Consider the following 14,859-nt stretch of genomic DNA (forward strand, 5'->3'; position numbering starts at 1 on the left):
AATGGTGTTTTTCTGGCAGCAGGCTGCCTGCGCCGGCTCTTCTAATGGTCGCATCTCGGAAGCGGCAATTGTTCCAGGCTGGCACAGGGGATCCAAAGAAAAATTCTACTGTAGATGCCGCTTCAGACCTGGGTATTGAGAGCACTTTGAAGCTGTCGGTTCAGGACAGACAGCAGTGTCACTCCCTAGGAAGAAAATACACTGCTAAAGTGATCCATTTTCTTCTGTGATTGTACATATTCCTGTTTCTCTGAGCGCATCGTCATCTGCAGATCTCCGAGATGTGTTTTCGGGTTCGTACAGCGTGATTGGTTTGGCCTCGCGCTCTGACGTGTGCTGTGAAAATCTCAAAATCTTGAGCTTTTTTTTTTGGTCCTCAACAGAACAGCCCCGCGTCGCACTGAGCCCAGCCGGTGGCCGCTGCCGGCGCCGCTCCAGCCAAGCGGAGGTGACGGGGCAGCAATTCGGCGAGTGAACGAGCTGGATTTTACTGATGGTCATTGTCACCTCACGCGTTCGCTACCTTTAGCCAAAAAAAGAAACAAAAAAATATAAAACCCAAATAGTTTTAACTGAGCACTGGGATAAAGGCTATTTTCAATTTTTGCCTTTCACGTTTTAATTGTACAGCAATAATTTTGCAATAGAGTTGCCGATGGCAAACATGCAAAAGACATTAACTTTATTTATGTTTGGGATTATTAATGTGGCTGTTAAAATACCTCCAGTTAGTTTTGATTGAATTGTTTTTTTGTGCGATTCTGTCGTTTAATGGAGCGGTAAATAAGAATTTCTGATAATGAGCCCAAGCATCTGTCACAACAACCTGGCGCTGGTTATTAACATTTCCATTAACGGCAGGGTGGGCAGTGATAATATGGAAACCACACAGTTAGAACAAAATAAATAGTTGGTGTCAGGCTGAGTGGGTGTTAATTACTATTTTATTTTATAACTCTGGGGGGAGGGGAGTATCGGTAGAAAAGTGTGACTTATGAAGGTCATTCTCTCTAAAGAAAGAAGTCTCCAGAGGAACAGAGAACCGGGGCTATCTAACTCGGGGAGTGAATGTTTTATCGCTTCTATTTATGGCCCATAAAGGGGCAGAGAGAAAAGAGGCGGCTTTCTCGGGTGGCCTGGGCGAAGGCTACGGCGGCGTGAACATGGAGAAAGGAGAAGCCTACCCTTTGCCCTGCCTTTCTCTCCCTTCTTCTGGAGTTTGAACAGGACACGCTTCGGCACCTTTTCTGTAAACAGAACATGTGCGGGTTTGTTACGACCCGCCGGAGGCAGAGACAGCAGGGCTGGAGAACAGAGCGGCCTTGCTCTAGCCGCTGGGGAAGAAAATCCACGTGCACCGAGTTGGATCCAGACAAAGGGAAGGATGGTGTGACCCAGGTGCGCTCAAAGATTGGTTTTCTAGCACAGCAGAATGCAAAGGAAAGCCATCAGGAGCCAAAGAGGTCCAGCACGTGTATGTGAAGGTATAATCAAGTAGCAAACTAAAAGTCATTTTGTCATACATAAAATATTAGTTGAATTGATGAGCGTCTGACGGGTTTTGGAGGTAATTTCAGGCAGGATTTTGGCCCTGAGTCTCGGAGCCTTGCGAACAGGCTGCTGGGAGGGGGGGCAGGGGCTGCGATGCTCCCAGCTCCTCTCCAGAGCGGTCGGTCGGGGCACGGTGTCACCACCAAAGGCAAGCCCCAAACGGTACCATTAGAGAACGAAGACAGACTCCTCCTTTCTTTTCCAAAAGTCCCGGCAGGATTGAGTGGATTTGGTGCCTAACCCAGCCTGCGTGGGACAGAACGTAACCCCGTCGGAGGCTGGGCTGCTCCCCGGTCGCTGTGTGCCGCCGACCCCTGCGGGGCTGGCTCTGGTGGTAGCCGGATTGTGGCGTAAACGGAGTCTGTCCTGGCTCCTGCCGCAAATGGAAAATCGCAACCTGGTTATGAACCAGTTCTGCTTGTCAGTGTTAATTCTTCTGTCCTCCTTTCTCTCTAGCACCAGCGCTGGCCCCGCAGAACATCCAAGTAAACTCCCTCTCTGCGAGCCAGCTGGAGCTCACCTGGGACCCCCCGCCTGCCGACAGCCAAAACGGGAACATCCAAGGCTACAAGGCAATCCTCCTGTTTCTACTGGTTTCGTTTATCTCGCTTGGCATTGCTATTACTTGTGAGATAGCTCGACAAACTACAGTTGCCCTCACCGCGTAAGGCAAATTAAAACCGCGTTCAGACTGCAGTATGGGAACGGCACTAAGTCCCAAACCCAAAGGAAAGAGACTGAGATTTGCGGGGGGTGGAGGGAGGGAGGGAAGGAAAAGCCTGTTGCTATTTGTGAAAAAGGAGAGCATGGGGAAACAGGGTATGCAGATAAGGAGGCAGCTCCACTTAGGCAGGCAACATATCTGCTCCAAAAAGCAACAGGCACTCAAGAGCTAGGGGCAAGAACTGCATTGAAGAAAATTAACTGAGCTTTCTATCTCTCAAATGTTACAAGCCATTAGGAAAAACAAAACTTTCTCCAAGCGAGAAGCCTGAGCCAGGTCAGATTTCGGAAGAATTATTTCATTTCCTTAACTTAAACAAAATTAAATCATGGTATTAATTGCATTTGGTTCACAGGAGATGAGCACGTTGCAGAGGCATGTTGTTTAGCTTCTCCAGCATGAGAATGGACCCTCAGAGAGTGGAAATGGGCAAGTCTATAAACACTGGAGCTTGGCTTGGGTTCAGTGTCTGGCTCTGCCTCTCTCCACGAATTTAGGTCCATAAGCGAAGAAAAGCCAAGCCAATGTGAATAATCTGGCATCCCTTCCTGGCAGGAACAAGCATCCTTATATATCAATTCATGTTCTTTTCCTTTTGTACGTATATAGATGGCTCTAACAGCTTGGCTTGTAGAGCCAAGGTGGAGTCTTGCCTTGGCTCGTTCTCTCAACTTTCTGGCTTGCTTTGGCCTGTTGTAATGCTCTTGCTGCCAGGCCTGTCCAATAAGTAGGGCTGGCACCACTTTCCTCTTGGAAACGACCTTCTCCAAAGCCTAATTTTATGGCACCAGGATAAAAATTATGTAAGGGAAGAATGAGGAAAAGTACCTCAAGGAACTTTAGGGAAAGTCTTTATTACCCTCTTCAGGAGGGCATTTGCTTGGCTGTGCTGGTGCTGTGAACACAAATGGTGAAACTGTTGTGTGCACACAGAGGTGAATTATGGACCATCGTATCAGGATGCCAGTGCTGACAGGCAGCTAGCATCTCAGGGAGAATTTAAAAACTGACCTCTCATCGCTGAACTCTGGCAGCTCATATCTGCTGTCATTAGGCCATATTCTTCAGCCTGTGGTCTATTTTTGAGTGACGTACTCAGCTACGCTGTCGCTGGACTCGGGGGAATTTGCCAAGGGAAGAGAAAAGATTGGGCACGTGGTGAAAAGCATTAGTATCCCATTGAATGGAGGAGTGTAGAGCAAGACTGCGCCATCTTCTTGATCTCTTATAGCTGCAATGCCCAGATATTTTCTAGGTGTAGGATATACTGAAACATCTCACTCTCTCAACAGATTTATTACTGGGAGAGTGACGTCCAAAACGACACGGAGAAAGTGAAGGTCCTTTTCCTCCCGGAGACAACCGTCCGGCTCAAAAACCTGACCAGCCACACGCGGTACATGGTCTGCATCTCCGCTTTCAACGCGGCCGGGGACGGCCCCAGGAGCAGCCCCTCGCAGGGCAGGACGCACCAGGCGGGTACGGGACCGCTCTCTTGTCCCAAAGCACAAACTTGGTGATGACCAGCATGTAACTGGGCAGTGGGCTGAGAGAAATGGGTGGATGCAGGAGGGAACCGGTGTGTAGATTTAGCCTTTGGATGGGTCATTACATTGTAATGGGCTTGGGAGGGGAAAAAAGGGATCAAATAAGTGGACCATGTGGGAAAAGGAGCGATGCAGGGGAAACGAGAACATACTGGCAGAAGGACCGGTCCCTTCACAAGCTGGTCTGGAAGGTCTGTGGGTCTGGTTCTGGCCTCTGCTATCACATCTGAAAATCTGAAGAAACTCATTTCCGGTGCCTTCCGATTCCCCAAACAGTCCTGTGGGAGAATTTTTATGGGTTTTATAATCCCTCCTTTTTTTCTGAAGCCACTGGTCAGACTGAGGTGTTTCTGTGCTGGACGTGACCGTGGTGGGGAGCGCTCCAGCGCAGGGCGAAGGCAATGCCCTTGGTGGCGGCTGTGACGAGGAGGTGTGCCCTCGGGCTGTATGCTCACGTAACGCCCTCCTGAGGGTCGTTTCCCTCCTGTGTCCTATCTCCTTGCTTGCTTTTGAGGTTCAGCTTTGCACCTGAGCGGCGGCTCTGTTTAGGCCAGGCTGCGTTTCTGATCGATCACAGGACATTTGGGTACAATTGACAAATCCCATTCTCAGCTTGTTTCCTTTAGATTCAGGCTGGGCAAATAAACCCATGTTTTATAAGATATATGTATATCAGATAGACTGCTCCTCCTGCAATTCAATCCATTTGTGATCCTTTCAGCACCCAGTGCTCCCAGCTTCTTGGCGTTCTCTGAAATCACTTGCACTACGCTCAATGTGTCTTGGGGAGAGCCGACAGCAGCAAATGGAGTCCTGCAGGGTTATCGAGTAGTCTATGAGCCTTTGGCTCCCGTCCAGGGTAAGAACGACCTCCGATCATACATATTCATGGGGAAATGACAGAAAAATACTGTAGTATCTTTTATCTCTGCCCAATTTCCCACTCGCTCTCTGCCGTTTTCCAAGAGAAGCCAGGTGGCAGAGGGTAAGTAAAACAATTCCGCTTTTGCCAAAACTGCTCAGCAAACTGTAATATCGTGGAATATAGCTTTTGTCTGTCCTCTCTCATTTTCTTGCACAAACTATATTCTGTGTGATTTGAAAAGTCATTTTACTGCCATCGTTACCTGGTGTGGGCGAAGAGGAGACTCCGCCTGAGAGTGCCTGATCGTCTCCCCGCGTTGCGCTTTGGAATTGCTGAGTAGGCTCCATCCCAGAATAGTCGTCAGACGCATTTGTGTTGCTTATCACATCATGTGTCACTTCTGTTATCGCAAAGATTGCCCGGGCATCAAATGTGCTAGTCGTCACTGGTACCGCTGCCGCTTTTGACAGGGGAGAATAACTGCGATGGAGATTTAGTTGCGTCTGTTTACACGGAGTTTTCAAGCAGCGTTTTTAACCCAGCACCAGATTTAAGCTGGACCACAACAATGTGATGGCCGCAAATGTTTCATTAATTTGCCAGAACAGCAACAGAGAAGGATTTGGCAGTTTCTCTGAAAACAAATGTAAATTAATTCCGAAGGTGAATTAGAAAAGATTACAAAGTTTGTGGATGGTCTTATTAATATTTTTATATCCCTGGTAGATCGCCAATAGTTCAATAGGATGTCCGACTTTGGCAGTGTGACAGCAGGGAGAGTAATTTCAGCCATTGCCAATCCATTTTAAACTCCTTTCCAAAGAAATAAGGATATCAATCACTTGTATTTGCTTCTTCTGTAAGGAATAAAGATCTATATTGCCTGAATATCCATGTCTTGTGCACTGAGAAAGTTATATTCAGGAATGAAAACATGAGTATAAAAGCACTTTCAGCCTTTACGGTGGGCAGGTCTGAGCACAAAGGGCTAATGCAGAAAGCATTTCAGGTTCTGACCAAGAAACGTGCGCAGGAGGTTTGGGCTGTTCGGGCATTTCCTGCCTTTTATTCATTCCTACACAAGGTTTAAGAATACATTTTTTTTTTTTTTTTCCCCTGAAAATATGGAAGTGTCAGATCGTGTTTGCTCTGCGTGCATTTGACTTAACGTCCTCAGAACCTTTGTTTTCTTTTCTCCTCTTCCCCACCTCTGCCTGTGCTATCTCTAACTCCAGTTTGTCTCTCCTTCCCCTGTAGAAGATTTCTGATGGGAGCAGGGAGGTTATGGAGGGCTTTTCCTCGGATTTCTACATTTTTGCCTAAATTTATTTCCCAGTTTCTACCCGTTTGCTCTCGTGCCAACATTTTTCTTTCAGCAAACTTATTTATTCTCCTGACATGGTAAGCAATGCCTCCTTCCATGCCATCATTTTGCTCCAAAAGAAAAGCCACGCTCCTTTACTTAGAGAGCGAGGTAGAGCCAAACTCTTTTGAAGATGGAGCACGTAGGGGTGCGGAACGGAGGCAGCTGCCAGACCCCACGGTCCCGGAGGGTCCTTCCAGCCCCAGGTCTCGCCTTCCTCCATGTCAACACTACAGTGGAACAATATGGATGGGCCAGACCCCCCCTGGAGCTTTTTTCCTGCACCTTTTGACTTTTCACCCGTTCTTGGTGTTCGGCTGCGCATCCCCGCCGCTGTGACACCTCCTGCCTTCCCACGCACAAGCCGCCGCTTAAAACCTGCGCATTTTGCAAAACTTTCTTAGCAGCGATCTGTTCTTTAGCACAGCCTTCTCCCTGTTTGACCTTTTCTCGTTTAGGCTTTACAGTGCTATGTTTTACACAATAATAGACAACAAAATTGCCCTGGAGCCTTTTTTAACAGTTTCTTTTTTTTTTTTTTTTTTTTTTTGAGCAGAACTTCAAATGACAAATGCTTCCTGATTTGTCTCGGAGAAATGAAATAGTACACCTAGGGAAGGAGGGAGCACTTTTACTGCTTCCTCGTTAACCAAGGAAAGATTCCCTGAGTTATTAATTGTATCTGGGAGAAAACTTCGAACAGAAGTTGCTTGGACATTATTCTTTATTTAACTGATAAAAACCAAAAGAAACATCTTGATTTGCATAAAATAAGCATCTGGATTGAAAACATCTTCCTTCTGCATTTTTTCTGGAAAGACAAACTAGCAATCTGCCTTCTCTAGTGGGAAAAACATTTTCCCACTTCCTATCTTCTTGATTTGAAATGTGTTATGTACATCTACAGAACCAGAAAAACGCCCAAAGGACTCTGTAAATTTGAACTTTCTGTTCTGTAAAATGTTTTATAAATCAAATTCTTTCCGTTGACTTACTTTTCGAAAATTTCCATGAAAACTAGATATTTTTTGTTTTCAATGCACTCATTGCCGCTCTGCCCTTTATGCAGCATTGAGAACCTAAACGTAAAGCTATCTACGAACCTTGATGAAGGAAACAGCGCTGATTTTAATTCATCCATGCGAGGAAAATTCTTAGAGAGTGAGAAGAGTGAAACACAAGTCACAGCCAGCCTTGGCCAAGCTAATAGCGCTTTGATTGCTTTGTGGCATTTATAGCCACAAGTTACCTGGGAGATATACATCCTTCATTCCGCATTCCCGTGGTAATGGTGGAAATGACAGGATGAGATGAAAGGAAAGACCCTGTCCCTTGTTTCCTCCTCCAGGCAGCGTTGCGGGTTACTCGGCAAAGCAGCAGTGGAGAAGGGCTTGCTTAGGAAGCAATCTGCAACACGCGCTCCTCTTCGTCTACCTCCTCCTTTCTTCCCAGAATAATTAGTGAAGTTGCGTGTAGTCTCTTGGTAATTTCCCAGTTGTATTGTAAGGTTTTTTCTTGTCAGTACCCACTTATCAAGCTTAAACTCTAATTATACTTATCAGTGCTGAAAATTGGCTATTATCACTACTTAAACTCCTGCTAATTGTAAGAAATACTTTCTTAGCAAACTGTTAGATAATTTTACTTGCCATCTAGATGTAATAAGCTCCACTTGATTTCTTTTTTTGCATCGCCACCTTTTCTTATTTTTTTTATCCGCATGGCTGTTCCAGGGGTGAGTAAGGTGGTGACTGTGGATATTAAAGGGAACTGGCAACGCTGGCTGAAAGTCCGAGATCTCACCAAGGGCATGACCTATTTATTCAGAGTGCAAGCCCGAACCATCGCCTATGGACCTGAACTGCAAGCCAACGTCACAGCTGGGCCAGCAGAAGGTAAGCGGAGCCATAAAACCATGTCTCAAGCCAGATCAGTTATAGAAATGCGGTCCAACAGCAGGGAGTAGCGCACTCAGGGCTTAACTTGAATTTCCAAGCCAAGGAGAAGTTGAGTCACAGGAGCTCAGGACATGATTCAGTGGGTTTCGCAACTGCCCATGAAAAACGTTTTCTTTTTCCCCTGAAATGTAGAAGTCTGATGTGAATAAACAAAACAGTGTGAATAAATCATAACGCAAACGGGCTAGCCAGGGATTTCAAAGCTGCAGCCTGACAGCGCGGTGCATAATTCTGACTGCGCTGCTCCGTGGTGGAGTCAGAACCGAATAACTCTGCCGAAACCAGCAGAGGTTCCTGGATGTAAGACCAGAAAGAATTTACAATTACTCTCTCCTGACACTTTGACTTATGTACTGGGAAAAGTCTGCGAATGTCCTGTTATGTCAAGAGGAGCAACTGGCTGAATGTCAGCATTCCCTGCTCGGTTCCATGTCTGCACCAAAGGAGCTGGTTTTCTTATTTGATCAGTGATTCTGATAAACAGATAATCTAACAAGGTAAATGCCTTCTGATGATACCAGCCTGTCTGGTAAATCACAGAACATCAGTGTGATGGTCACAGTTCTGAATTTTGCTTCGTTATTTCCAGCTCAGGGAAATATTTGCTCCCTCCATCAGAGCCGCCTTCTGGGTGCCAGCAAGCTGTCGTTTTGTCACGGTACCTTCCATAGCCGTTATCTGGGACAACAGCACTGTGGATCCACCGTCTAACTCTCGCGCCCCACCACAGACAGTTTAAAGCAGGAATCTTCTCTAACGTGGCCACGGCTTCCTCCCGTAGCGAATGGGCAGGCGTCTGTCCCCACCAACCTCTCCCTCAAACGCGGAGGCTGGTTTCACCTCTGAAGTCGGAAATAGCAGTGGCAACGTGCAAATGCTGCAGATATGCTAATGGCTAAAAGGGGCGTGTTTTTCTCTTTCCTTCTTAATACAGGCACCCGTAAACCCCAGCTACTGATACGTCACTGCTGGTACTAGTGAGAAATTTAGGTCACTAGCCCATTGAGCTGGTTTATGTTGTATGTATGTTGACCAGTGCCTATGGATAATTATTTTTCCCTATATCAGTAGAAGAAATGAAGAATACTGCAGTCTGTCTCTGATACCACCACCGTTTGCTATTCTCTTTTCATCCTTCAGGTTCTCCCGGCTCCCCTCAGGAAATTCTGGTGACAAAATCTGCTTCTGGGCTGACGCTGCAATGGACCGAGGGAGATTCAGGAGAAAAACCCACAACTGGGTATATCATAGAGGCACGGCCCTCAGGTAAGCCATGGGCAACGCAGAGAGCTTGGTGTCGTGCGTTCCTTTCCACTGAAACCCATCCCTCAGAGGAGAGGTTGTTTGTCGTCCCGGTAAGGCAATGGGTGTTTGTGAGAGAACGCTATCGCCAGCCAGTATTAAGCCGTCGCTGGTTTATTCTGCGGTTTAGGAGATTTTCTCCTGTTTAGGAGTAGTCACAGAAAATTACCCTGAGTGCTCTGGCTTTCACTGTGCTACATCACTGGCAAATCATCTAGCTGATGCGCTAATATAGTTAATAATTAAAACTCACTTAAACGCTTACAGTATCTTTCATGCGCACGGACCAATAAGTGCGTGCAAACTGTATTTTGAGGACCGCAGATAGAAATTTGTCCTCTTCTGTAGCGGATTACAGCAGCTAGTTACGGTTTTACTGTTAATAACAGGGCCAGGACTTCAGCACCACGTACACGCCACTTTCCCCGTTTGCTCTGCAGGGAGGGCAGTGCGGAGGGAAAGGAATCCCCTCACCACCACGGTTTTCCTTGGTGCTTTCTTGGAGCTTTTTTGCTTCTGGGATTTGCATCTTACTGAAGCTGCTCCATGCTTTTTCCAGAACATTTCCCCAATGGGACACAGTCATTTGGAACGTAGGTGTATGCTCCAGCCTGTTCCCAGCTTCTCCCAGCTTGGTACCCCTCGCAAATTCAAGAAGCGCATACTTTCCGGTAACCGAGTCATTAACAAAAAAGAGTGAATGCTGCCAGACCCCTGAGTAGTCTCACTTGATGATTTCCCTGCTCTCAGTGATGACGACAGTGAATGTTGATAACTATTTGCCGAGTACAGTTTTGCAGCTGGTGATGCATCTACCAGATACTTGTTTCACGTAGGCCGTGTTTGAATGTCACGATGTCAAAAGCTTTGCTGAAGTCAGGATGGATGATGTCTGCTCTTTCTCTTCTATTGACAAGGTCTGCTACCCTGTCGCAGAAGGAAATTAGACATGATTTATACTTGACATATCCATGTTGGCTGCTTGTTCTTTCCTTTTTTACTTCTAGGTGCTTGCACGTTGCTTGATTATGTATTGATTAAATGAATGCTTATCTGTTTGATCATATGAAGGATCCTAACTCTTTCTTGTATGTGTCTTGAATGTAAGGTTGCGTTTAAAACCAATGATGTTAATTACGTTTAACTAGACCAGTAAGAAAATTATTGCCCGTGTTTCTGTGGTCATCACTGAAGATGCAGATTTCCATACTTGCATCTGTCAGAATTTGCTCCGTCGTGAGGCTCTGCCGTGACCCTAAAGTTTCTTCCTAATTTCTGTCATTTAACCTGACAAGTGTTTTCAAAACAAAGTGAAGGAAAATGTGTACCTTCTCAAGGCATTGGAGTTTCTCAGAGTGATCAAGGGTTTTTTTTAATTAGAGGCATGCTGCCACTGCGCTTCTGTTCCCCTTACATCAACTTACTGATTTCTGACCGTATTTCTTCAGAGGTAAAAAATATCCTGTCTTATTTGAACAGCATCGTTTAAATAGCAAGTTAAACCAAAGCTGTCCATCGAAGTTCACTTACCAGCTTACGCTTCCCCAACCAGGTTTTTTTTGAGTCAGAGTGTTTCCACGGGAAACCTGCAGCCCACGTACAGATTGTCTGCTGGAAGTTCGACTCCTGTGAGCGGTGACGTTGCAAACTCACCCGGTGTTCCTGGGCTTGTCTCACCGATGGGTGTGAACGAACGTTTTACAGTTCACGGCCAAGGATGTAGGATTTGTGGCCCGCTCTTTTTGAGTAGGAAGAAAATAGTCCCTCCAAGGCAGGTCTGAGCTGCATTAACCCTGGGTCACTCCTGCTGGCCCCACTCCACTGATCCTGGAAACACACAGACGAGGTCTTATTCTCCTGCTCTTGCAACCTGACTGTTGAGGCATTTAATTCCTCTTCAGATTATTTTAATCCTATTCATGCTGCTGTAGCAAATGAACTGGGCATTTGTATGCTGGATTCTCATCCTTCGTTCTGGTTGCAGCTGTAGGAAGCGTGAAATGTGATCCAGGAGAGGGGACAGAGTAATTGGAACATTTGCTTATTTCACCCAAGCACTGGCTTCCTTTCTGTGCCGCTTTTCTTCCTCGTCTCTGCACGGAGGAGTTTGAAATCTGAATTACGAGCTTAACAAAAGCAGGGAACTAATTCCTCCTGTCAGGACTGGTCATTCAGAGCAGCTTCTGTTTTAATATAATTCTAAGATTTTGCTTCTGCACGTTGATTTATATGGGTAGTAGAGCATGGATTGGAGCAACCTTTGTTTTTAAGGAGTTGTTGTCCAAGAGAAGAGCAGTTGACTTGTGCCCTTCACATAAAATCAAGGAAGAAAAAGATATTCATCCTCCTGAGATCAAAAAAGGGGCATTGAGCAGACAGATGAAAAGCTTTAGCTTGTTGCCAATATTTAAATGCAATACCACTACCTTAGCGTTTCACATCTCAAGTGTCATCTATTATAGGCCTCATTACCCCAAACGTTAAATGCTGTATCATCTCATTTTCCCTGCAGTAGCTCCCTGCCAAGACTCTTCCATCAGAGGAGGAGGGTGGCTTTCTGTCAGAAATGGCAAACCCTACCCCCCTTTTGTCACTTCCCTTTGAATTTTTTGGTGCCCTGCTGCGTCTCCCAGGGCTCCCGCTGCCCTGCTGGGTTTAGCAATGGTGGCAGCAGGCAGCTGAGATTGTTCATTTGATCTCTCCGTTTCTTTCCTGGATTTATGGAAGGTGACCGGGCTGACTACCTCCTCTGCATTCTGAATGTACTCAGACACGGGGATGGAGCAGGCGAACCGATATTTTTTCCAGAGTGATCTGTGCTAGAGGAAGACATTACAGAAACAGAAGAGTTTTTCTTTTCCTTCAACTTCTCTGACCCCGGAGAAATGGATTCCAGCTTAGCTCCTTGTGCATTACAAGAAATGCAATTAAGCAGCCTCCGTCACCGCCACCGTAAGCACTCCCTCGACATCAACTAGGCTGGCTAAGGAATGGGTATCAGATCCTGTACTCGGTTTTTGCATACAGAGGAAAAGTCAGAAACGGCACAACGATGATAAGGTTCCCAGTGCTGCCAGAGAGAGTGGAGAAGCTGGTTCCACCCCTCTCTTCCCAGTCCCACATCGCATCCAAGGCTTCTCTCTCTGGCCCGTGCTTTAATGGTGGGCACGCAGCCTGTAAAGTACTAAGCGGTCTCACGCAGCCTTTCCTTCCCAGTATTCCCCTACCTACAAAGCGGGAGGTTTTGCGTAACACCCTAGGGATGCGCACTGCCAGGAGTGCACGTTGACATGTTGCTGCCGAGCGTGACACTTTCACACGTGTCTTTGCCTCCCGCGGTCACCTCCAGCTGCCATGTAGGTGTTCGGTCAATCCGCTGCATGGCTCGCGTTGCCTCAGTCCTCTGACCCAAGGCAAGCTGGTATCGATTTCCTCTTCTGCCTTCTCTCCCCATGATGTGTGTTGGGTTTTGTTTGTTTACTTTTCCCAAGCAGGGGATGACTTAAGCCCAGTGGGAGAGAATTGCATCTTAACATGCTTCCAATAGTAATATTTCAGGCACGCTGGCTGGCATGAACAGGCCGGTTAAACCTCAGATCGGCCACAAATCACGAGCTTAGGACACAGACAAGTCAGGAAAGTGTTTTCTTTTGCTCCCCAAGATGATCAGTTCCACGAAGGCAGCAGACGTTTTGGGGAAGAACCTGTCTGCTTCAAGTAGGGATTGTCCTTCCCAGAAATGCTGGTTTTCGCTTCCCTCACCCCGAGGGCAGATCTCACTTTAGTTTCCTTTCTGGTGTCTTGAGCAATGTTTTTATGTTTTCTTCCTTTTCTATTTATTTTTAAACAAATGAGGGAGCGCAGTGTCAAACATGGACACAAACCAGCAAAAGTCAGTAAATTCGAAGTGAAGGGTGCAGCTGCATCGCCGGCATCTGCCATGGGGCCTTTGGTTCGCCTCTGCTCGCGAGCGACATGCCGAGGCTGACAGGTTGTCAGCCTTCACTTCCCATTCTTGTCCTTCCGCTGGTTTGCATGATAATCCAGCCCTTTGCCTCTGACAAACACATCCACATTTTAATTTTGTCCTCTGTAGGAGGAACACTACCCGCCTGCAGCCAGCCCTTAACTCTCAGCAGCTTCTCCCCTCATAAACCTCCTAATGTGTAATTAGGAGGACGTTTTACGGCCCGGCTCTCCTCTTGCTCCAAGAGGGGAAGGCCGGTGTTTAAGACCCGAATAGCTGACAGCTTTCCATCTCCCCAGCCGCGGCACGGCGGTTGTTTGTTAGTGGCCTGAGTTAGCGGAGCTGGCAGCCTTCGTTACTGACTGACAGTTTTATTCCGCGTGGAGACCCCGATTAATTGCCAGCGGAGCCAAGCTGGCCTGTGGGTGCTGCGTGTGGCCGCAACCTGCAGAGCTGCTCCCCGGTGGCCGGGAGGGCGGCCGGGGCAGGATGGAGGTGATTTCACCTTCCCCCATCATTCAGATCTTCTCCTGTTCACATTCTTCATCTCGGTGGGATGGAGAAGTCAAGGCTGGGCGATAAAGAGCAGGAAATAAGGCTGGGGCAGGGTGTGGTCAAGCATCGATAGAAACAAGAAACAAAGAAAAACTAATTTTTTTTGAGGAAGCCTCCCTTTTCCATCAGACATTTAGGCCTTTTTTAAGAAGCCGAGTGCCCAGTGAAAGGCAATACGAAATGAAGAAAGGGACAGATGTTATTGAAGGGAAAGCACTTGCGAGCAGAGCGAGTGCATCCCCGCTGCCAGCTGTGCTCCATCTCCCGGGACATTGGCCAGGAATGGGCTGGGGCTGGCTGAGTCCAGAGTCACCTCTTTGCAGGAGTCCGGAGCTGCAAACTTTGCTTTTCTCAGTGGTTTCTACGAGTTAATACCCAGTTGATATCCCAACCACAGCACGTGCATCTTTCCTCCCTAAAGTAAGTGGAAAATACTGTGTACAGTGTACTAATGATTTGCTACTGAACTTAAAGGCCAGTCTTTGCTATCACAGGTGACCTTCTAATGAATTCTCTTTCAGCTGAACTTCTAACATTTAGAGCAAACCTAGTTTTGAGGGATGGGGAAGAGATGCAGTGAATGAATTCACAAGTGTGTGTTCAATATTTAATCTCAAAGTTCACCACTGAAATAAAACGCTTTTTTAGTTTGGATATATCCAGTTGCAATCCCTGTCTACAAAGAGGGGCCTGAATTTTCCAGATGGAGAGAAGATAAATTAATTGAGGCTTTGGAAGTAAAAACGTTGTTGGCCGTGGCTTGGGAAGCCACAGACCACACTGCACGCAGTGTTTTCTTGGAGTCAGCAGTGGGGCAGACATAAGGATGTCCCCCCTTCCAGGCTGCCACCCTGCAGGCTTCTGACCCCCGTTGTTGCATCAGCACCTCTCTGGGATCCCAAGGATCACCTGCCGGGTCCCATCTTGGCGAAGCCCTGTTTCCTACCCCAGGGGAAAAAAAAAAAAAAAAAAAAAAATTTAGGCAAAGATTCTGCCCATGAATGAAAGGGGGATGGGCCAGAGAAGA

At 46.9% G+C, this 14,859-nt stretch overlaps 1 protein-coding gene across 4 annotated transcripts in view; it reads left to right on the top strand.

Moving 5' to 3' along the window:
• The window catches only part of SDK1 (sidekick cell adhesion molecule 1), a 405,671-nt gene that overhangs the window by 375,485 nt on the left and 15,327 nt on the right, over positions 1-14,859 (top strand). For all 4 annotated transcript variants that reach the window (XM_074596464.1, XM_074596462.1, XM_074596465.1 and 1 more), the window contains 5 exons: positions 2,008-2,123; positions 3,568-3,754; positions 4,544-4,681; positions 7,784-7,945; positions 9,149-9,274. In XM_074596464.1, coding sequence (XP_074452565.1) covers positions 2,008-2,123; positions 3,568-3,754; positions 4,544-4,681; positions 7,784-7,945; positions 9,149-9,274 — 729 coding nt within the window. The remainder of the gene's footprint in view (positions 1-2,007; positions 2,124-3,567; positions 3,755-4,543; positions 4,682-7,783; positions 7,946-9,148; positions 9,275-14,859) is intronic.

The sequence above is a fragment of the Larus michahellis genome, chromosome 8 (assembly GCF_964199755.1).
Source record: "Larus michahellis chromosome 8, bLarMic1.1, whole genome shotgun sequence".
Classification (NCBI taxonomy): domain Eukaryota; kingdom Metazoa; phylum Chordata; class Aves; order Charadriiformes; family Laridae; genus Larus; species Larus michahellis.